We start from the raw sequence: 25577 nt of genomic DNA, 5'->3' as shown, positions 1-25577 counted from the left end.
ATAGTACAGCCTGGAAATAACTAGCTATGGTATAGCCTGGATATAACTAGCTATGGTACAGCCTGGATATAACTAACTATGGTACAGCCTGGATATAACTAACTATGGTACAGCCTGGATATAACTAGCTATGGTATAGCCTGGATATAACTAGCTATGGTACAGCCTGGATATAACAAACTATGGTACAGCCTGGATATAACTAACTATGGTACAGCCTGGATATAACTAACTATGGTACAGCCTGGATATAACTAACTATGGTACAGCCTGGATATCACTAGCTATGGTACAGCCTGGATATAACTAGCTATGGTACAGCCTGGATATAACTAGCTATGGTACAGCCTGGATATAACTAACTATGGTACAGCCTGGATATAACTAGCTATGGTACAGCCTGGATATAACTAACTATGGTACAGCCTGGATATAACTAACTATGGTATAGCCTGGATATAACTAGCTATGGTACAGCCTGGATATAACTAACGTTTGCTATAGTACAGCCTGGAAATAACTAGCTATGGTATAGCCTGGATATAACTAGCTATGGTACAGCCTGGATATAACTAACGTTTGCTATAGTACAGCCTGGAAATAACTAGCTATGGTATAGCCTGGATATAACTAGCTATGGTACAGCCTGGATATAACTAACTATGGTAAAGCCTGGATATAACTAGCTATGGTACAGCCTGGATATAATTAACTATGGTACAGCCTGGATATAACTAGCTATGGTACAGCCTGGATATAACTAGCTATGGTACAGCCTGGATATAACTAGCTATGGTATAGCCTGGATATAACTAGCTATGGTACAGCCTGGATATAACTAACTATGGTACAGCCTGGATATAACTAACTATGGTATAGCCTGGAAATAACTAACTATGGTACAGCCTGGATATAACTAACTATGGTACAGCCTGGATATAACTAACTATGGTACAGCCTGGATATAACTAACGTTTGCTATAGTACAGCCTGGAAATAACTAGCTATGGTATAGCCTGGATATAACTAGCTATGGTACAGCCTGGATTTAACTAACTATGGTACAGCCTGGATATAACTAGCTATGGTACAGCCTGGATATAACTAACTATGGTACAGCCTGGATATAACTAACGTTTGCTATAGTACAGCCTGGAAATAACTAGCTATGGTATAGCCTGGATATAACTAACTATGGTACAGCCTGGATATAACTAACTATGGTACAGCCTGGATATAACTAACGTTTGCTATAGTACAGCCTGGAAATAACTAGCTATGGTATAGCCTGGATATAACTAGCTATGGTACAGCCTGGATATAACTAACTATGGTACAGCCTGGATATAACTAACTATGGTACAGCCTGGATATAACTAGCTATGGTATAGCCTGGATATAACTAGCTATGGTACAGCCTGGATATAACAAACTATGGTACAGCCTGGATATAACTAACTATGGTACAGCCTGGATATAACTAACTATGGTACAGCCTGGATATAACTAACTATGGTACAGCCTGGATATAACTAGCTATGGTACAGCCTGGATATAACTAGCTATGGTACAGCCTGGATATAACTAACTATGGTACAGCCTGGATATAACTATCTATGGTATAGCCTGGATATAACTAGCTATGGTACAGCCTGGATATAACTAACGTTTGCTATAGTACAGCCTGGAAATAACTAGCTATGGTATAGCCTGGATATAACTAGCTATGGTACAGCCTGGATATAACTAACTATGGTACAGCCTGGATATAACTAGCTATGGTACAGCCTGGATATAACTAACTATGGTACAGCCTGGATATAACTAGCTATGGTACAGCCTGGATATAACTAGCTATGGTACAGCCTGGATATAACTAGCTATGGTATAGCCTGGATATAACTATCTATGGTACAGCCTGGATATAACTAGCTATGGTACAGCCTGGATATAACTAGCTATGGTATAGTCTGGAAATAACTAGCTATGGTACAGTCTGGAAATAACTAGCTATGGTACAGCCTGGATATAACTAACTATGGTACAGCCTGGATATAACTAGCTATGGTACAGCCTGGATATAACTAACTATGGTACAGCCTGGATATAACTAGCTATGGTACAGCCTGGATATAACTAGCTATGGTACAGCCTGGATATAACTAGCTATGGTATAGCCTGGATATAACTAGCTATGGTACAGCCTGGATATAACTAACTATGGTACAGCCTGGATATAACTAACTATGGTATAGCCTGGAAATAACTAACTATGGTACAGCCTGGATATAACTAACTATGGTACAGCCTGGATATAACTAGCTATGGTACAGCCTGGATATAACTAACGTTTGCTATAGTACAGCCTGGAAATAACTAGCTATGGTATAGCCTGGATATAACTAGCTATGGTACAGCCTGGATATAACTAACTATGGTACAGCCTGGATATAACTAACTATGGTACAGCCTGGATATAACTAGCTATGGTATAGCCTGGATATAACTAGCTATGGTACAGCCTGGATATAACAAACTATGGTACAGCCTGGATATAACTAACTATGGTACAGCCTGGATATAACTAACTATGGTACAGCCTGGATATAACTAACTATGGTACAGCCTGGATATAACTAGCTATGGTACAGCCTGGATATAACTAGCTATGGTACAGCCTGGATATAACTAACTATGGTACAGCCTGGATATAACTATCTATGGTATAGCCTGGATATAACTAGCTATGGTACAGCCTGGATATAACTAACGTTTGCTATAGTACAGCCTGGAAATAACTAGCTATGGTATAGCCTGGATATAACTAGCTATGGTACAGCCTGGATATAACTAACTATGGTACAGCCTGGATATAACTAGCTATGGTACAGCCTGGATATAACTAACTATGGTACAGCCTGGATATAACTAGCTATGGTACAGCCTGGATATAACTAGCTATGGTACAGCCTGGATATAACTAGCTATGGTATAGCCTGGATATAACTATCTATGGTACAGCCTGGATATAACTAGCTATGGTACAGCCTGGATATAACTAGCTATGGTATAGTCTGGAAATAACTAGCTATGGTACAGTCTGGAAATAACTAGCTATGGTACAGCCTGGATATAACTAACTATGGTACAGCCTGGATATAACTAGCTATGGTACAGCCTGGATATAACTAACTATGGTACAGCCTGGATATAACTAGCTATGGTACAGCCTGGATATAACTAGCTATGGTACAGCCTGGATATAACTAGCTATGGTATAGCCTGGATATAACTAGCTATGGTACAGCCTGGATATAACTAACTATGGTACAGCCTGGATATAACTAACTATGGTATAGCCTGGAAATAACTAACTATGGTACAGCCTGGATATAACTAACTATGGTACAGCCTGGATATAACTAGCTATGGTACAGCCTGGATATAACTAACGTTTGCTATAGTACAGCCTGGAAATAACTAGCTATGGTATAGCCTGGATATAACTAGCTATGGTACAGCCTGGATATAACTAACTATGGTACAGCCTGGATATAACTAACTATGGTACAGCCTGGATATAACTAGCTATGGTATAGCCTGGATATAACTAACTATGGTACAGCCTGGATATAACTAACTATGGTACAGCCTGGATATAACTAACGTTTGCTATAGTACAGCCTGGAAATAACTAGCTATGGTATAGCCTGGATATAACTAACTATGGTACAGCCTGGATATAACTAACTATGGTACAGCCTGGATATAACTAACGTTTGCTATAGTACAGCCTGGAAATAACTAGCTATGGTATAGCCTGGATATAACTAGCTATGGTACAGCCTGGATATAACTAACTATGGTACAGCCTGGATATAACTAACTATGGTACAGCCTGGATATAACTAGCTATGGTATAGCCTGGATATAACTAGCTATGGTACAGCCTGGATATAACAAACTATGGTACAGCCTGGATATAACTAACTATGGTACAGCCTGGATATAACTAACTATGGTACAGCCTGGATATAACTAACTATGGTACAGCCTGGATATAACTAGCTATGGTACAGCCTGGATATAACTAGCTATGGTACAGCCTGGATATAACTAACTATGGTACAGCCTGGATATAACTATCTATGGTATAGCCTGGATATAACTAGCTATGGTACAGCCTGGATATAACTAACGTTTGCTATAGTACAGCCTGGAAATAACTAGCTATGGTATAGCCTGGATATAACTAGCTATGGTACAGCCTGGATATAACTAACTATGGTACAGCCTGGATATAACTAGCTATGGTACAGCCTGGATATAACTAACTATGGTACAGCCTGGATATAACTAGCTATGGTACAGCCTGGATATAACTAGCTATGGTACAGCCTGGATATAACTAGCTATGGTATAGCCTGGATATAACTATCTATGGTACAGCCTGGATATAACTAGCTATGGTACAGCCTGGATATAACTAGCTATGGTATAGTCTGGAAATAACTAGCTATGGTACAGTCTGGAAATAACTAGCTATGGTACAGCCTGGATATAACTAACTATGGTACAGCCTGGATATAACTAGCTATGGTACAGCCTGGATATAACTAACTATGGTACAGCCTGGATATAACTAGCTATGGTACAGCCTGGATATAACTAGCTATGGTACAGCCTGGATATAACTAGCTATGGTATAGCCTGGATATAACTAGCTATGGTACAGCCTGGATATAACTAACTATGGTACAGCCTGGATATAACTAACTATGGTATAGCCTGGAAATAACTAACTATGGTACAGCCTGGATATAACTAACTATGGTACAGCCTGGATATAACTAGCTATGGTACAGCCTGGATATAACTAACGTTTGCTATAGTACAGCCTGGAAATAACTAGCTATGGTATAGCCTGGATATAACTAGCTATGGTACAGCCTGGATATAACTAACTATGGTACAGCCTGGATATAACTAACTATGGTACAGCCTGGATATAACTAGCTATGGTATAGCCTGGATATAACTAGCTATGGTACAGCCTGGATATAACTAACTATGGTACAGCCTGGATATAACTAACGTTTGCTATAGTACAGCCTGGAAATAACTAGCTATGGTATAGCCTGGATATAACTAACTATGGTACAGCCTGGATATAACTAACTATGGTACAGCCTGGATATAACTAACGTTTGCTATAGTACAGCCTGGAAATAACTAGCTATGGTATAGCCTGGATATAACTAGCTATGGTACAGCCTGGATATAACTAACTATGGTACAGCCTGGATATAACTAACTATGGTACAGCCTGGATATAACTAGCTATGGTATAGCCTGGATATAACTAGCTATGGTACAGCCTGGATATAACAAACTATGGTACAGCCTGGATATAACTAACTATGGTACAGCCTGGATATAACTAACTATGGTACAGCCTGGATATAACTAACTATGGTACAGCCTGGATATAACTAGCTATGGTACAGCCTGGATATAACTAGCTATGGTACAGCCTGGATATAACTAACTATGGTACAGCCTGGATATAACTAACTATGGTATAGCCTGGATATAACTAGCTATGGTACAGCCTGGATATAACTAACGTTTGCTATAGTACAGCCTGGAAATAACTAGCTATGGTATAGCCTGGATATAACTAGCTATGGTACAGCCTGGATATAACTAACTATGGTACAGCCTGGATATAACTAGCTATGGTACAGCCTGGATATAACTAACTATGGTACAGCCTGGATATAACTAGCTATGGTACAGCCTGGATATAACTAGCTATGGTATAGCCTGGATATAACTAGCTATGGTACAGCCTGGATATATCTAGCTATGGTACAGCCTGGATATAACTAGCTATGGTATAGTCTGGAAATAACTAGCTATGGTACAGTCTGGAAATAACTAGCTATGGTACAGCCTGGATATAACTAACTATGGTACAGCCTGGATATAACTAACTATGGTACAGCCTGGATATAACTAGCTATGGTACAGCCTGGATATAACTAGCTATGGTACAGCCTGGATATAACTAGCTATGGTACAGCCTGGATATAACTAACTATGGTACAGCCTGGATATAACTAACTATGGTACAGCCTGGATATAACTAACGTTTGCTATAGTACAGCCTGGAAATAACTAGCTATGGTATAGCCTGGATATAACTAGCTATGGTACAGCCTGGATATAACTAACTATGGTACAGCCTGGATATAACTAGCTATGGTAGAGCCTGGATATAACTAACTATTGTACAGCCTGGATATAACTAGCTATGGTACAGCCTGGATATAACTAGCTATGGTACAGCCTGGATATAACTAGCTATGGTATAGCCTGGATATAACTAGCTATGGTACAGCCTGGATATACCTAGAAATGGGACAGCCTGGATATAACTAGCTATGGTATAGTCTGGAAATAACTAGCTATGGTACAGTCTGGAAATAACTAGCTATGGTACAGCCTGGATATAACTAACTATGGTACAGCCTGGATATAACTAACTATGGTACAGCCTGGATATAACTAGCTATGGTACAGCCTGGATATAACTAGCTATGGTACAGCCTGGATATAACTAGCTATGGTATAGCCTGGATATAACTAGCTATGGTACAGCCTGGATATAACTAGCTATGGTATAGCCTGGATATAACTAGCTATGGTACAGCCTGGATATAACTAGCTATGGTATAGTCTGGATATAACTAACTATGGTACAGCCTGGATATAACTAGCTATGGTACAGCCTGGTGTCACGGTTTCGGCCGAGGCTGCTCCTCCTCCTGGTTCGGGCAGGCTTCGGCGGTCGTCGTCCCCGGAGTACTAGCTGCCACCGATCTATGTTTCATGTTCGTTTGGTTTTGTCTGGATGTTGTACACCTGTGTCTTGTTAGTCCTCGTTTGTGTCCTATTTAGTTCTCGTTGTGTGTGCTTGTCGTTGTGTGTGATTGCGCTTCTGTTTCGTGTTTGGAGCTACATTTTCCCTCCAGTGTTTTGGAGAGGTTATTTTGCACATGTTTGTGCGCCGTTTGTTTTGTCGCCTGTGTGCGCCGTGTATTCGCCTTCAGGCTTATTGTGCTTCTGTCTTTCATATATATTGCACTAAAGCCTTTGGACTGAGCCTCTGCGTCCTGCGCATGATTCATACACCACACCCACCTTCAGCACGCCTTGACAGAATCACACACCATAATGGAATCAGCAGGATCGGCAGTGACGCCTGTGTCGCTCGAGGAGCATCTCCGTGGGCAAGAGGGCCAGATAAGACAACTGGAGACCGCTCTACAGGAGGTAATCAACACCTTGCACCGATGGGAGGCCAGCAGGGTACCCACACCTCCACCTACCCTGCCCACCCCATCGGTCGGTCCACCAGTCCCAGGTTCGGAACCCAGGGGGATTCGGCTCTCGCTCCCGAGGGCGTATGACGGAACAGCTGCCGGGTGTCAGGGGTTCCTCCTGCAGGTGGAGCTCTACCTGGCCACTGTACACCCGGTGCCCTCGGGATACGAGAGCGTTTCCGCCCTCATCTCCTGTCTCACGGGCAAGGCGTTGGAGTGGGCTAACGCCGAGTGGAGGAAGATGGACGCCAACACCATCACCTACGCCGAGTTCTTCCGCCGCTTCAAGGCCGTGTTCGACCATCCACCTGAGGGCAAAGCGGCGGGGGAGCGTCTAGTCCATTTGAGACAGGGGAAGAGGAGCGCTCAGGTGTTCGCTCTAGAGTACCGGACTCTAGCGGCGGATGCAGGGTGGAATGAACGGGCTCTCATCGACCATTTTCGATGTAGCCTACGAGAGGACGTTCAACGTGAGTTGGCCTGCAGGGATACCCATCTTACCTTCGACCAGTTGGTCGATATGTCCATCCGTCTGGACACCCTGCTGGCCACCCGTGGACGTCCAGAGGGGAGTCCGTCCATTCCGCCCTCCGGCACCTCCGAGCCGAGCCCTATGGAGCTCGGGGGTGCCGGCACTAGAGAACGGAGGAGGAGGAGCCCGAGGGGGCCTGTCTCCTGCACCAAGTGCGGTCGTGGAGGGCACACTGCGGCCAGGTGCTGGGGAGGGTTCTCCGGGGGAGAAGACAACAGGCCACGCACTGGGGGGGCCTCCCAGGTGAGTAGACGTCCCACTTACCCAGAGCTTTCTGTTGCGCACTTTTGTATACCTGTTTGTTTAACACAGGTTGCACCTCATTCCCAGCATAAGGCGCTAGTAGATTCAGGCGCAGCTGGGAATTTTGTTGATCGGAAGTTTTGTTTTGAGTTAGGGATCCCTCTCCTACCTGTTGACAAACCTTTTCCCGTTCATGCCTTAGATAGCCGCCCGTTGGGGTCGGGGTTGATCAGGGAGATCACAGCGCCACTTCGGATGTGTGCGCAGGGGGGTCATGAGGAGACTATACAGCTGTATCTGATCGACTCTCCTGCGTACCCAGTGGTGCTGGGGATTCCCTGGTTAAGCACCCATAACCCTGCTATTTCGTGGCAACAGAGGGCTCTCGATGGGTGGTCTGCTCAGTGCGAGGGGCGATGTCTGGGTGTTTCCGTGGGGGCGACTTCGGTGGAAAGTCCAAACCGAGTGCCCGCACTGCACATTCCGCCTGAATATGGGGATTTAGCTCTCGTGTTTAGCAAAACTAGGGCGACGCAGTTGCCTCCTCATAGACAGGGGGATTGTGCGATTGATCTCCAGGCAGGAGCAGCGCTCCCACGGAGCCATGTGTATCCTTTGTCTCAAGAGGAGAGAAAAGCTATGGAGACTTACATAGCCGAATCTTTGAGACAGGGATACATTCGGCCCTCCACTTCTCCCACCTCCTCGAGCTTCTTTTTTGTGAAAAAGAAAGATGGAGGGTTGCGCCCGTGCATAGATTACCGTGGTCTCAATCAGATTACTGTGAAATACAGTTATCCACTCCCTCTGATTGCGACCATGACGGAGTCATTGCATGGAGCGCGGTTTTTCACAAAACTGGATCTCAGGAGCGCGTATAACTTGGTGCGCATTAGGGAGGGTGACGAATGGAAGACAGCGTTTAGTACCACGTCAGGTCATTTCAAATATCTCGTCATGCCATATGGGTTGATGAATGCTCCATCAGTCTTCCAATCCTTCGTAGATGACATTTTCCGGGATATGCAGGGACAAGGGGTGGTCGTGTACATTGATGACATTCTGGTGTACTCGTCTACCCGAGCCGAGCATATAACCCTGGTGCGTCGTGTATTGAGGAGGCTGTTGGAGCACGACCTATATGTCAAGGCAGAGAAATGTCTGTTTTTCCAGGAGTCGGTCTCCTTTTTGGGTTATCGGTTGTCCGCGTCAGGGGTGAGAATGGAGGTGGATCGTGTGTCCGCTGTGCGTAATTGGCAAACCCCAACTACTGTAAAAGAGGTGCAGCAGTTTTTGGGCTTTGCGAATTACTACCGGAGGTTTATCCGGGGTTTTGGACAGGTGGCAGCTCCCATCACGTCCCTTCTGAAGGGGGTCCGGTGCGCCTGCAGTGGTCAGCCGATGCGGACAGGGCCTTTAGGAGACTGAAGGACCTGTTTACGTCGGCTCCGGTTCTGGCGCATCCGGATCCCGCATTACCCTTTCAGGTCGAGGTAGACGCGTCTGAGGCTGGTATAGGGGCCGTTCTCTCTCAACGGTCCGGCACGCCACCTAAACTCCGCCCCTGTGCTTTTTACTCAAAGAAGCTCAGCCCGGCGGAGCGTAACTATGACGTTGGGGACAGGGAGCTGTTAGCTGTAGTTCAAGCCCTTAAGGTGTGGAGGCATTGGCTTGAGGGGGCTCAACACCCTTTCCTCATTTTGACTGACCATCGGAACCTGGAGTACATCCGGGCAGCGAGGAGACTGAACCCTCGCCAGGCTCGATGGAGTATGTTTCTCACCAGGTTCGTATTTAAAATCACGTACATCCCTGGGTCCCAGAATGGTAAGGCGGATGCGCTGTCCCGGCGGTATGACATGGAGGAGAGGTCCGTTGAGCCCACTCCCATACTACCGGAGTCTTGCCTTGTGGCACCGGTGGTGTGGGAGGTCGATGCCGAAATCGAGCGAGCATTGCGTACCGACCCCAGCCCTCCACAGTGTCCTGAGGGTCGGAAGTACGTTCCGCTCGAGATTCGGGATCGACTCATTTACTGGGCTCACACGTCACCCTCCTCTGGACATCCGGGTATCGGCCGGACGGTGCATTGCCCTAGCACTAAATTCTGGTGGCCCACTTTGGCTAGGGATGTGAGGGTTTATGTCTCCTCCTGCTCGGTGTGTGCCCAGTGTAAGGCGCCCCGACATCTGCCCAGGGGTAAGTTACAACCCCTGCCCGTTCCACAACGACCATGGTCCCACCTCTCGGTGGATTTTGTGACAGACCTTCCCCTCTCTCAGGGGAATACCACCATCCTGGTCGTTGTGGACCGGTTCTCTAAGGCCTGTCGTCTTCTCCCTATGTCGGGTCTTCCTACTGCCCTACAGACCGCTGAGGCCCTATTTACCCACGTCTTCCGGCATTACGGGGTACCCGAGGATATAGTGTCTGATCGAGGCCCCCAGTTTACCTCTCGTGTTTGGAGAGCGTTCATGGAGCGTTTGGGGGTCTCGGTTAGCCTTACCTCAGGGTACCACCCGGAGAGTAACGGGCAGGTAGAACGTGTCAACCAGGATGTGGGTAGGTTTCTGAGGTCGTATTGCCAGGACCGGCCGGAGGAGTGGGCACGGTACATTCCCTGGGCCGAGATGGCCCAGAACTCTCTCCGCCACTCCTCTACTAACCTAACCCCCTTCCAATGTGTGTTAGGTTACCAGCCGGTTCTGGCACCTTGGCAGCAGAGCCAGATCGAGGCCCCTGCGGTGGATGATTGGATGAGGCGCTCGGAAGAGACGTGGAACGCTGCCCACGTCCACCTGCAGCGGGCCGTCCTTCGTCACAAGGCGAGCGCCGATCTCCACCACAGTGAGGGGCCGGTGTACGCACCCGGAGATCGAGTCTGGCTCTCTACCAGAAACCTACCCCTCCGCCTGCCCTGCCGGAAGCTGGGTCGGCGGTTTGTGGGGCCCTTTAAAGTCCTGAGAAGATTGAACGAGGTGTGTTATAGGTTACATCTACCTGTTGAGTATAAGAATATTAACCCCTCGTTCCATGTGTCTCTTCTCAGGCCGGTGGTAGCTGGTCCACTCCAGGACAATGAGATAGGGGAGACTCCTCCGCCCCCACTGGACATCGAGGGGGCTCCGGCGTACACCGTTCGGTCCATCTTGGACTCTAGACGCCGGATGGGGGGTCTCCAGTATCTCGTGGAGTGGGAGGGGTACGGCCCGGAGGAGCGGTGCTGGGTGCCGCGGAGGGACATCCTAGACCCATCTCTCCTGTCGGAGTTCCACCGGGACCATCCCGCGCGCCCTGCTCTGCGTCCTCCTGGTCGTCCCCGAGGCCGGGGTCGGCGCACGGCTGGAGCCGCGCGTCAAGGGGGGGGTACTGTCACGGTTTCGGCCGAGGCTGCTCCTCCTCCTGGTTCGGGCAGGCTTCGGCGGTCGTCGTTCCCGGAGTACTAGCTGCCACCGATCTATGTTTCATGTTCGTTTGGTTTTGTCTGGATGTTGTACACCTGTGTCTTGTTAGTCCTCGTTAGTGTCCTATTTAGTTATCGTTGTGTGTGCTTGTCGTTGTGTGTGATTGCGCTTCTGTTTCGTGTTTGGAGCTACATTTTCCCTCCAGTGTTTTGGAGAGGTTATTTTGCACATGTTTGTGCGCCGTTTGTTTTGTCGCCTGTGTGCGCCGTGTATTCGCCTTCGGGCTTATTGTGCTTCTGTCTTTCATATATATTGCACTAAAGCCTTTGGACTGAGCCTCTGCGTCCTGCGCATGATTCATACACCACACCCACCTTCAGCACGCCTTGACACCTGGATATAACTAGCTATGGTACAGCCTGGATATAACTAACTATGGTACAGCCTGGATATAACTAACTATGGTATAGCCTGGATATAACTAGCTATGGTACAGCCTGGATATAACTAGCTATGGTACAGCCTGGATATAACTAACCATGGTACAGCCTGGATATAACTAACTATGGTACAGCCTGGATATAACTAACTATGGTACAGCCTGGATATAACTAACTATGGTACAGCCTGGATATAACTAACTATGGTATAGCCTGGAAATAACTAACTATGGTACAGCCTGGATATAACTAACTATGGTATAGCCTGGAAATAACTAACTATGGTACAGCCTGGATATAACTAACTATGGTACAGCCTGGATATAACTAACTATGGTACAGCCTGGATATAACTAACTATGGTACAGCCTGGATATAACTAACTATGGTATAGCCTGGAAATAACTAACTATGGTACAGCCTGGATATAACTAACTATGGTACAGCCTGGATTTAACTAACTATGGTACAGCCTAGAAGGTGAAAGTGGATATTTCATCCAGTAGGGCCAACACACACCAGCTGAGACCCTGCCCACAAGGCACCAGCCGTGACATCACTGCTGTGTCATCTGCATCGTTCAAATTAAGAGAATTTAAAAAGGAAGAATTGCACAATTTATATCTCTTATTGCACTGAATCCATTGGACGTATGAGTAATGTTTTGGGAAATTAAATAATGGGGTTATGATTAATCCCAGTGAGCAATTCAACATGCTTATGTAAGCACTGATGTTTTGTGCATGAGTGAGATAGAAATATCCAGTTGTGACGTAGTCTTTCCTCTGGAATCTGGGCTAGGTCCCTCAAGACAAATCACAAAGTGTTGATGTGAGCTGATGAAGGGGTAGGAAGGAGGATGAACCCCAGTGTAATTTTGCTGTAAATGAATTTCATGATAATGTGAGATGAGGCTCTTGTGTAAGTGTTGCTCAGCTCAGCTCAGACAGACCTTGTGAATATTACTAATGCATGCAGCTCTGGAATGAGGAAGAGTTCTAGTCCCTACCTCACCTCTTAGCCTTGATGACTACATTATGTCCAATTCTATTTCAGATCAATTCTAGTGTCCCAGGCTTGTGTGGTTGTCAAGTCTCGGCACCCAGAACCAAATCAGCTACTGGATTATGTCTTGTAACATTTTAATGTTAGGGCTGTGATGAGAGACTAGCGGTTGTATAGTAATCCTATAGTATACAGTTATATATTGTAGTACACTATAGTAGCATTGTTTGTTGTACAGCATGTGTGCTACCACTGTGTTCTAGTGCTATAGTGTGATTGAAGCTTTCTAGCCCTTCGTGTTTGATTTTTGTAACTGTGAATTCATCTGTGAAACTGCGTAATTAATTGGCCTAAATGTGGCTTAAAAACATCAGGGGCCGGGGGCAAGACTGAGTTATCTAATGCAATGAAGCTACTGTAGTTCTGCATCCCAAATAGCATCTTATTCCCTACATAGTACACTAGCTTTGACCAGAGCCCTATGGGAAATAAGGTGCCATTTAGGACATATCCTTTGGGTTTGTGTCATTAGTGGGATGGGGAAAATAACTCTCTTCTCCTTCCCCTTTTTTAGATTTTGTTTTGTTTTTATTTTATTGCCGCTACACTTGAAAGATGACTGCGGAGGGAAATATTACCTGTCATAACATCATTGTCATTCATAATTTATTAAAACAATTATTAGTTTGTCACAAATGATTAGAATTGTAAGATTGCTTTCTCTCTTCAAGCTGCTGATATAGTTTTATCCTTTTTATTTCTCAGCAGCAACCATTTAAACGTTTCTTAAATGCAAACTTTAAAAGTGAGCTGTATCATCTGTCAGTTAATTTAAACTGCTCATTTAGATATATCGTCCCATTCCTGCCCTAGGCATATGGCAGACAGTATAATGTCTGGATACCCGGGTAGCAGGCAGCACTATTCTTTTTAGTGTGCTTATGCAGCACTTCTCAAATAGCTGCCACAATAGTACTGTAAGAAAACGCTGAAAATGTTTAGACACAATTTATTGACTGAAAAATATTGCAGATGACGTGCCTTGTAAGCTGTTTTTCTCCTCATGTTCCAAATACTATTATGATGTATTGGTACTTAGACCAGAGAATGTCAATTGCAAGTAGCTTTCAGAATCAAAGCGAGAGGAAACAGACTCATTTAGTTTATCTTATCTTCTAAACTGTGTGTGTAGAAAAACACAGTTTGTCAGGGTTGAGTGTAGAGGTGGTGTAGAATCAGGCGCAGGACACACAGAGGTTACGAACAGCGTCTTTAGTAAAGTCCAAAATGAGCCAAACACGGCAACAGGCTACAGGCGAACTTTACGCACAACAGTAAAGTATGCTAAGGCGCACAAAGTGCGAAACTCTCTCTCAAAACACAAAATACAGAGAGAACAGAAAATGTCGAACTAGCACACAACGTGACACGGAAACAATTACACACAACACCTGACCAAACTCAAGAGAACTAAATAGGACACCTAATAAACACTAATAAGGAACAGGTGTAGCAACACAGACAAAACCAATCAAACATAGAAACATAGAACGGTGGCAGCTAGTACTCCGGAGACGACGACCGCCGAAGCCTGCCCGAACAAGGAGAAGAAGCAGCCTCGGCCGAAACCGTGACAGTACCCCCCCCCTTGACGCGCGGCTCCAGCCGTGCGCCGACCCCGGCCTCGGGGACGACCAGGAAGACGCGGAGCAGGGCGCGTGGGATGACCACGATGGAACTCGGTCAGCAGAGACGGGTCTAGGATGTCCCTCCTCGGCACCCAGCACCGCTCCTCCGGGCCGTACCCCTCCCACTCCACGAGATATTGGAGACCCCCCATCCGGCGTCTCGAATCTAGGATGGACCGAACAGTGTACGCCGGAGCCCCCTCGATGTCCAACGGGGGCGGAGGAGTCTCCTCTATCTCATAGTCCTGGAGTGGACCAGCTACCACCGGCCTGAGGAGAGACACATGGAACGAGGGGTTAATATTCTTGTAATCAATGGGCAGTTGTAACCTGTAACACACCTCGTTCAATCTCCTCAGGACTTTAAACGGCCCCACAAACCGCCGACCCAGCTTCCGGCAGGGCAGGCGGAGGGGCAGGTTTCTGGTCGAGAGCCAGACTCGATCTCCAGGTGCGTACACTGGCCCCTCACTGCGGTGGAGATCGGCGCTCGTCTTATGTCGACGGATGGCCCGCTGCAGGTGGACGTGTGCAGCGTTCCACGTCTCCTCCGAGCGCCGCACCCACTCATCCACCGCAGGTGCCTCGATCTGGCTCTCATGCCAAGGTGCCAGAACCGGCTGGTACCCTAACACACACTGGAAAGGGGTTAGTTTAGTGGAGGAGTGGCGGAGAGAGTTCTGTGCCATCTCTGCCCAGGGAACATATCTCGCCCACTCCTCCGGCCGGCCCTGGCAATACGACCTCAGAAACCTACCCACATCCTGGTTGACACGTTCGACCTGCCCATTACTCTCCGGGTGGTAACCCGAGGTAAGGCTCACCGAAACCCCCAACCGTTCCATAAACGCTCTCCAAACTCTGGAGGTAAACTGGGGGCCTCGATCAGACACTATATCCTCGGGTACCCCGTAATGCCGGAAAACGTGGGTAAATAGAGCCTCAGCGGTCTGTAGGGCAGTGGGAAGACCCGGCATGGGAAGGAGACGACAGGCCTTCGAGAACCGATCCACAACGACCAGGATGGTGGTATTCCCCTGGGAGGGGGGAAGGTCTGTAACAAAATCCACCGAGAGGTGAGACCAGGGTCGTTGTGGAACGGGCAGGGGTTGTAACTTACCCCTGGGCAAGTGTCTGGGCGCCTTACACTGGGCACACACCGAGCAGGAGGAGACATAAATCCTCACATCCCTGGCTAACGTTGGCCACCAATACTTTGTGCTAAGGCAGTGCACTGTCCGGCCAATACCTGGATGCCCAGAGGAGGGTGATGTGTGAGCCCAATAAAGGAGTCGATCCCGGACCTCGAGCGGGACGTACGTCCGACCCACCGGACACTGTGGAGGGCTAGGGTCGGTGCGCAACGCCCGCTCGATCTCCGTATCGACCTCCCATACCACCGGTGCAACCAGACAAGACTTAGGTAGTATGGGAGTGGGCTCTACGGACCTCTCCTCCGTGTCATACCGCCGAGACAGGGCATCTGCCTTCCCGTTCTGGGACCCAGGGATGTAAGTGATCTTAAACACGAACCGGGCTAGAAACATATTCAGTCTCCTAGCTGCCCGAATGTATTCCAGGTTACGGTGGTCAGTCAAAATGAGAAAAGGGTGTTGAGCCCCCTCAAGCCAATGCCTCCACACCTTTAGGGCTTGTACCACGGCTAACAACTCCCTGTCCCCTACGTCATAATTACGCTCCGCCGGACTGAGCTTCTTCGAATAAAAAGCACAGGGGCGGAGTTTAGGTGGTGTGCCGGACCGTTGTGAGAGAACGGCCCCGATACCGGCTTCAGACGCGTCCACCTCCACTTGGAATGGTAAAGCGGGATCTTGTTGCGCCAGCACCGGAGCCGAGGTAAACAGGTCCTTCAGTCTCCCAAAGGCCCTGTCCGCCTCAGCTGACCACCGCAAGCGCACCGGACCCCCCTTCAGAAGGGACGTTATGGGAGCTGCCACCTGTCCAAAACCCCGGATAAATCTCCGGTAGTAATTCGCAAAACCCAAGAACCGCTGCACCTCTTTAACCGTGGTTGGGGTTTTCCAATTACGCACGGCTGACACACGGTCAACCTCCATCTTCACCCCTGACGCAGACAACTGATAACCCAAAAAGGAGACCGACTCCTGGAAGAACAGACATTTCTCTGCCTTGACATACAGGTCATGCTCCAACAACCTCCTCAACACTCGGCGCACCAGGGCTACATGCTCGGCTCGGGTAGAACTGTACACCAGAATATCATCTATGTACACGACTACTCCCTGCCCCTGCATGTCCCGGAAAATCTCATCTACAAAGGATTGGAAGACTGATGGAGCATTCATTAACCCGTATGGCATGACGAGATACTCGTAATGACCGGAGGTAGTACTAAATGCTGTCTTCCATTCATCGCCCTCTCTAATGCGCACCAAGTTATATGCGCTCCTGAGGTCCAATTTTGTGAAGAACCGTGCCCCGTCATAGTCGCAATCAGAGGGAGTGGATAACTATATTTTACAGTAATCTGATTGAGACCGCGGTAATCAATACACGGGCGCAAACCTCCATCCTTCTTCTTCACAAAAAAGAAGCTTGAGGACGCGGGCGAAGTGGAGGGCCGTATGTATCCCTGTCTCAGAGACTCGGCAATGTATGTCTCCATCGCCCTCTTCTCCTCTTGTGACAAAGGATACACATGGCTCCGCGGGAGCGCAGCTCCTGCCTGGAGGTCTATCGCACAATCCCCCCGTCTATGAGGCGGCAACCGCGCCGCTCTCGTCTTGCTAAACACGAGTGCTAAATCCTCATACTCGGAGGGAATGTGCAGTGCGGGCATTTGGTTTGGACTCTCCACCAAGGTCGCCCCTACGGAAACACCCAGACATAGCCCCTCACACTGGGCAGACCACCCCTTAAGAGCCTTCTCTCGCTACGAAATAGTAGGATCATGGGTAATCAACCAGGGAAGCCCCAGTACCACCGGATACGCAGGAGAGTCGATCAGATAGAGCTGAATCGTCTCCTCATGACCCCCCTGCGTCTCCATCCTAAGTGGCACTGTGACCTCCCTAATCAACCCGGATCCTAACGGACGGCTATCTAGGGCATGTACTGGGAAAGGATTATTGACCGAAAGAAGAGGGATCCCTAACTCTACACAGAATTTACGATCTACAAAATTCCCAGCTGCGCCTGAATCTACTAGCGCCTTATGCTGGGAACGAGGTGCAACCTGTGGAAAACAAACAGGTATAGTTATGTGCACGACAGAAAGCTCTGGGTAAGTGGGGCGCCTACTCACCTGGGAGGACTCCCCAATGCGTGGCCTGCCTTCTCTTCCACCAGGAGACCCTCCCCAGCACCTAGCCGCGGTGTGCCCTCCACGGCCACAGTTGGTGCAGGGGACGGCCCCCCTCGGGCTCCTTCTCCTCTGTTCTCTAGCGCCAGCACCTCCGAGCTCCATAGGACTCGGCTCGGAGGCGCTGGAGGGTGGAATGGGCGACCCCCACCCGGGACGCCCGCGAGTGGCGAGCAGGGTGTCCAGCCGAATGGCCATGTCAACCAATTGGTCAAACGAAAGCGTGGTATCCCTACACGCCAACTCTCGCTGGACGTCCTCCCGGAGACTGCAGCGGAAGTGATCTATGAGGGCCCGCTCATTCCACCCTGCATCTGCCGCTAGAGTCCGGAACTCCAGTGCAAACTCCTGAGCGCTCCTCATCCCCTGCCGGAGGTAGAATAGACGCTCCCCCGCCGCCTTCCCCTCTGGTGGATGGTCAAACACTGCACGGAAGCGGCGGGAGAACTCCGCATAGGTGATAGTAGCGGCGTCTATTCTCCTCCATTCGGCGTTGGCCCACTCCAACGCCTTGCCGGTGAGACAGGAGATGAGGGCGGAAACGCTCTCGTGTCCCGAGGGTGCCGGGTGTACGGTGGCGAGGTAGAGTTCCACTTGCAGCAGGAACCCTTGACACCCGGCAGCGGTGCCGTCGTACGCCCTCGGGAGCGAGAGCCGAATCCCACTGGGTTCCGGAAGTTGGACAGGCGGACTGATCGATGGTGATGGTGTGGTAGGTGGAGGCGTGGGTACCCCGCTGGTCTCCCATCGATGGAGGGTGTTCATAACTCTATCCAGAGCGTGTCCGATTTGATTGATCCTGTCCTCCTGTCCACGAAGACGCTCCTCGATAATTTCACTGGGTGCGGTAGCTCCTGCTGATTCCATGATCGGTGTGTAATTATGTCAGGGTTGAGTGTAGAGGTGGTGTAGAATCAGGCGCAGGATACACAGAGGTTACGAACAGCGTCTTTAGTAAAGTCCAAAATGAGCCAAACACGGCAACAGGCTACAGGCGAACTTTACGCACAACAGTAAAGTATGCTAAGGCGCACAAAGTGCGGAACTCTCTCTCAAAACACAAAATACAGAGAGAACAGAAAATGTCGAACTAGCACACAACGTGACACGGAAACAATTACACACAACACCTGACCAAACTCAAGAGAACTAAATAGGACACCTAATAAACACTAATAAGGAACAGGTGTAGCAACACAGACAAAACCAATCAAACATAGAAACATAGAACGGTGGCAGCTAGTACTCCGGAGACGACGACCGCCGAAGCCTGCCCGAACAAGGAGAAGGAGCAGCCTCGGCCGAAACCGTGACACAGTTGTAAACCATATCTTCTTTAAATGTTATTTTATTCTTTCTTTTTTCAAATTAGAACAAAAATCATAGTATATATATATATATATATATATATATATATATATATAAACAGTGGGGAAAAAAAGTATTTAGTCAGCCACCAATTGTGCAAGTTCTCCCACTTAAAAAGATGAGAGAGGCCTGTAATTTTCATCATAGGTACACGTCAACTATGACAGACAAAATGAGAAAAAAATTCCAGAAAATCACATTGTAGGATTTTTAATGAATTTATTTGCAAATTATGGTGGAAAATTAGTATTTGGTCAATAACAAAAGTTTCTCAATACTTTGTTATATACCCTTTGTTGGCAATGACACAGGTCAAACGTTTTCTGTAAGTCTTCACAAGGTTTTCACACACTGTTGCTGGTATTTTGGCCCATTCCTCCATGCAGATCTCCTCTAGAGCAGTGATGTTTTGGGGCTGTCGCTGGGCAACACGGACTTTCAACTCCCTCCAAAGATTTTCTATGGGGTTGAGATCTGGAGACTGGCTAGGCCACTCCAGGACCTTGAAATGCTTCTTACGAAGCCACTCCTTCGTTGCCCGGGCGGTGTGTTTGGGATCATTGTCATGCTGAAAGACCCAGCCACGTTTCATCTTCAATGCCCTTGCTGATGGAAGGAGGTTTTCACTCAAAATCTCACAATACATGGCCCCATTCATTCTTTCCTTTACACGGATCAGTCGTCCTGGTCCCTTTGCAAAAAAACAGCCCCAAAGCATGATGTTTCCACCCCCATGCTTCACAGTAGGTATGGTGTTCTTTGGATGCAACTCAGCATTCTTTGTCCTCCAAACACGACGAGTTGAGTTTTTACCAAAAAGTTATATTTTGGTTTCATCTGACCATATGACATTCTCCCAATCCTCGTCTGGATCATCCAAATGCACTCTAGCAAACTTCAGACGGGCCTGGACATGTACTGGCTTAAGCAGGGGGACACGTCTGGCACTGTAGGATTTGAGTCCCTGGCGGCGTAGTGTGTTACTGATGGTAGGCTTTGTTACTTTGGTCCCAGCTCTCTGCAGGTCATTCACTAGGTCCCCCCGTGTGGTTCTGGGATTTTTGCTCACCGTTCTTGTGATCATTTTGACCCCACGGGGTGAGATCTTGCGTGGAAGCCCAGATCGAGGGAGATTATCAGTGGTCTTGTATGTCTTCCATTTCTTAATAATTGCTCCCACAGTTGATTTCTTCAAACCAAGCTGCTTTCCTATTGCAGATTCAGTCTTCCCAGCCTGGTGCAGGTCTACAATTTTGTTTCTGGTGTCCTTTGACAGCTCTTTGGTCTTGGCCATAGTGGAGTTTGGAGTGTGACTGTTTGAGGTTGTGGACAGGTGTCTTTTATACTGATAACAAGTTCAAACAGGTGCCAATAATACAGGTAACGAGTGGAGGACAGAGGAGCCTCTTAAAGAAGAAGTTACAGGTCTGTGAGAGCCAGAAATCTTGCTTGTTTGTAGGTGACCAAATACTTACTTTCCACCATAATTTGCAAATAAATTCATAAAAAATCCTACAATGTGATTTTCTGGAGAAATCAATTCTCAATTTGTCTGTCATAGTTGACGTGTACCTATGATGAAAATTACAGGCCTCTCTCATCTGTTTAAGTGGGAGAACTTGCACAATTGGTGGCTGACTAAATACTTTTTTTCCCCACTGTATAAACTCAGCAAAAAAAGAAACGTCCTCTCACTGTCAACTGCGTTTATTTTCAGCAAACTTAATGTGTAAATATATGTATGAACATAACAAGATTCAACAACTGAGACATAAACTGAACAAGTTCCACAGACATGTGACTAACAGAAATGGAATAATGTGTCCCTGAACAAAGGGGGGGGGGGGGGGGGGGTCAAAATGAAAAGTAACAGTCAGTATCTGGTGTGGCCACCAGCTTCATTAAGTACTGCAGTGCATCTCCTCCTCATGGACTGCACCAGATTTGCCAGTTCTTGCTGTTAGATGTTACCCCACTCTTCCACTAAGGCACCTGCAAGTTCCCGGACATTTCTGGGGGGAATGGCCCTAGCCCTCACCCTCCGATCCAACAGGTCCCAGACGTGCTCAATGGGATTGAGATCCGGGCTCTTCGCTGGCCATGGCAGAACACTGACATTCCTGTCTTGCAGGAAATCACGCACAGAACGAGCAGTATGGCTGGTGGCATTGTCATGCTGGAGGGTCATGTCAGGATGAGCCTGCAGGAAGGGTACCACATGAGGGAGGAAAATGTCTTCCCTGTAACGCACAGCGTTGAGATTGCCTGCAATGACAACAAGCTCAGTCCGATGATGCTGTGACACACCGCCCCAGACCATGACGGACCCTCCACTTCCAATTCGATCCTGCTCCAGAGTACAGGCCTCGGTGTAACGTCATTCCTTCGACGATAAAAGTGAATCCGACCATCACCCCTGGTGAGACAAAACCGCGACTCGTCAGTGAAGAGCACTTTTTGCCAGTCCTGTCTGGTCCAGCGACAGTGGGTTTGTGCCCATAGGCGACATTGTTGCCGGTGATGTCTGGTGAGGACCTGACTTACAACAGGCCTACAAGCCCTCAGTCCAGCCTCTCTCAGCCTATTGCAGACAGTCTGAGCACTGATGGAAGGATAGTGCGTTCCTGGTGTAACTCGGGCAGTTGTTGTTGCCATCCTGTACCTGTCCCGCAGGTGTGATGTTTGGATGTACTGATCCTGTGCAGGTGTTGTTACACCTTGTCTGCCACTGCGAGGACGATCAGCTGTCCATCCTGTCTCCCTGTAGCGCTGTCTTAGGCATCTCACAGTACGGACATTGCAATTTATTGCCCTGGCCACATCTGCAGTCCTCATGCCTCCTTGCAGCATGCCTAAGGCACGTTCACGCAGATGAGCAGGGACCCTGGGCATCTTTCTTTTGGTGTTTTTCAGAGTCAGTAGAAAGGCCTCTTTAGTGTCCTAAGTTTTCATAACTGTGACCTTAATTGCCTACCATCTGTAAGCTGTTAGTGTCTTAACGACCGTTCCACAGGTGCATATTCATTAATTGTTTATGGTTCATTGAACAAGCATGGGAAACAGTGTTTAAGCCCTTTATAATGAATATCTGTGAAGTTATTTGGATTTTTACGAATTATCTTTGAAAGACAGGGTCCTGAAAAAGGGACGTATCTTTTTTTGCTGAGTTAACATATACGTTTATGGCTGTGTTTACACAGCCACCCTAAGAACCCAAATTTGATTTTCTTTTTATATCTGATCTTTTTTTCTGACTGTCCACACTCAGTTTGACATGTGACCCATATCAGATTTGCACATGCACACTGATGTAGCCTCTGAAGTAGCACTCAGATGCAATGCTAATTTCCTGTCACTGTTCCTTTAAATTGATGAGTGGTTGTCATGGTAACGGCAGGTCATGTGCAAATTAAATTACTTCAGAAAGAAAAAACTTGATCTGAACATACAGACAAAGGTTGCATATGGAGGATCGGGTTTGTATCAGGATTGAGATCTACATATGGAGATGGTATAAATCGGAACTCAAAAGATCAGATTCCCTGTGTTTTTTTGCTGTTTACATATTAGGGAAAATATCAGATCGGTATCCGATATACAAATAATTGGCAAAAACTCTGAATTGGGCTGCCTGTGTAAACGCAGCCTATGTGTAACGTTAATTACTTGTAATGTCCTCATTCAACACACTATTTGACCAAGTATGTCTGCATCTGTGTGTTTGTGCATGTGTAGGAAGATATCTGCAGCAACGCACCACCAGGCTGTGGATTACAACATCTTTGAGGGCATGGAATGCCACGGTGTTCCCGTGGTGACCATCTCCAGAGGGAAGGTGGTCTATGAGAGAGGTCAGCTGAAGACCCAGCCAGGAGAGGGCCGCTTCATCCCCAGACAGCCCTACGCAGAGTTCATCTACAAACGAGTCAACCAGAGGGAACAGGTCTGTCTCAATATTATGGCGCCTTGTGACTTATCGCTTTATTATAAAGTTTCATAATGTTCCGTGACTGCATCTATGATGTGCTATTCATGTATTTATAAGGCCCAATAACACTATATATTAAGGTTCTACAAGTGTTGTAGTTATACCTGTGTTATTAACTCTGGTTTTTAAAAAGCAGTTTGTTTTCCAGGTAGGACAGCCTAGTCCTGTAATCAGGAAGCCTTATGATGGTGAAATAATCTCCATATAAAGGAATGGAACTCATCATGAAGTTATCTCTAGCTTCGGATCTGCATGCAAAATGTTCTCTCAACTTTTCAAGGCTACCACGGATCTGTGAATTTTGTTAAGCTGGACCAAGAGAAAATTAATGTTTGTTTGAATGCAGATGCCAGTGAATGTTTTGATTCTGATGATATTATGTGCCCAAAGAATTTAGTAAAATGTATACAATTGTATAAAATGTATTATGTTATTACTATGTGAAATAAACACTTGCATAGTTATATTTGATAATGATGGTGATGATGATGCCCATTTAAACACATAACTTCCAACAATATGTCTTTGTTATGTTTGTATCTGGCATATTGGGCATTGGACGAGACTCTACCCTTACCTCTGTGTTAAACTATGACCGGGATACCATCAAATGTACGTTGTATAGTAGCACACAGTGTTTCACATTGAAAGGTAATTTCCACTTGAGCTGACATCCGCAGCGTTTACCATGAATGCGATCTTCACAAACACCAGGGAAATTGTCGGTAGTGCAGTGCACAGTGCTGCAACGTGCCTTGGATTGGATCCTGGCTATGTAAAAAAGGCCCAGTGCTGTTGTCACACAGCATCACACTACACATTGGGATTGTCTCCTACTGGGCATGCTGGCATGCTGGCATGGCACTGAGCCGCTGGGGCTCTGCAGACATAATGTGAGTTTATCAGCGGGACGCTACGGGTCAGTGGCAGCAGTGTATGAGTCACAGTCAGCCCACTCATCTCTGTGCCTTCTCTGTCGCTCTGCCTTCTCTTTCACTGTGCCTTCTCTCAGTAACAGACCTGGGTTAAAATAGTATATATTTTCTTTAAAACACTCACACTGCACTTTACTGAATTTACCTGCCTGGCACAATTGAGCAATGACGTCCAATTATGGTATTAGGCAAACATTTTCACATGATCCTTTATCTTAATATACAGTGGGGTCCGACAATATTGACGCCCTTGATAAAGATAAGCAAAAATGCCTGTCTAAAATAAATAATTCAAATACTGAGCTATATTGTATGCTCTCAAAAAAGTTGTAAATTATATTATTTTATACTAATACAATTGCTGAGAGAAAAGGTAGGTGTAAAAATTTAAATAGTTAATTGTCCACAAAATCAACATATTGCAGTGACCATCTCAGTCTCTGGACTTGAAACCCATTGAAAACCTGTGGTTTGAATTGATTAGGGCAGTCCATAAGCGCAGACTTAGGATATCAAGTATCTGGAAGGATTCTGTATTAAGGAATTTGGAAAAAGGCTCAGTGCCGTTATTTTCGCAAGGTGAGGTATTGAAAGGTATTGAAAACAGGATTGTCAATAACTCTTTGAGAAAAAATGAATATTACTTGTTAAACAAAATCGTTCACTCAGCAATTGTATAAGTATAAAATAATATAATTTCCCAATTTTTTTGAGCATACAATATAGCTCAGTATTTGAATTATTTATTTTATGCAGTCATTTTTGCACATCTTTATCAAGGTAGTCAATCATTTCGAACCCAACTCTAAATACCTTGAGACAAAATAATCTGGTAAATGTAACATCATATTTCAACATTACAGAAGCATAAAGGGGTACGTCTCCTGACTGACTGTCAGCATCCTGTGAAGGGGGATGTATCACTGTCAGGACCCACTAGAATCACTGTGGTAAATGAGCATTATGGCATCTGGATATAATGCTAATGGGGTGACTAAACACCAAGTGCATGATGGGAGCTGAATAGGGGCGTGCACATTTAGGGAAGGTCTGGTTTGTGTGATGATGTTAGCGAAACTGTCCCTGTCGTTTTTCATCGACATTAAACAACTGAAACAGATATCATGTTTTGCATATCTATGTGTTCTCATTGCAGACAATTACCCTGTGCACTTATGATCATCCAAACTCCATAGGCATGGTAACAATGAAGAATATGCAGAAGTTAAAGACATGACATAGA

General features: G+C 46.7%; 1 protein-coding gene across 1 annotated transcript in view; it reads left to right on the top strand.

Moving 5' to 3' along the window:
- The window catches only part of LOC311124693 (dihydropyrimidinase-like), a 54054-nt gene extending 28600 nt beyond the window's left edge, over positions 1 to 25454 (top strand). Inside the window, exons 8-9 of the mRNA XM_084158325.1 lie at positions 23147 to 23354; positions 23548 to 25454. Coding sequence (XP_084014451.1) covers positions 23147 to 23354; positions 23548 to 23607 — 268 coding nt within the window. The 3' untranslated portion in view covers positions 23608 to 25454. The remainder of the gene's footprint in view (positions 1 to 23146; positions 23355 to 23547) is intronic.
- The last annotated feature ends 123 nt before the right edge of the window (positions 25455 to 25577 follow it).

Source organism: Coregonus lavaretus (genome assembly GCF_964263955.1).
Source record: "Coregonus lavaretus genome assembly, chromosome: 3".
NCBI lineage: Eukaryota > Metazoa > Chordata > Actinopteri > Salmoniformes > Salmonidae > Coregonus > Coregonus lavaretus.
Note: the sequence above shows the minus strand (reverse complement) of the source record. Positions and strands in the feature narration are given on the sequence as shown.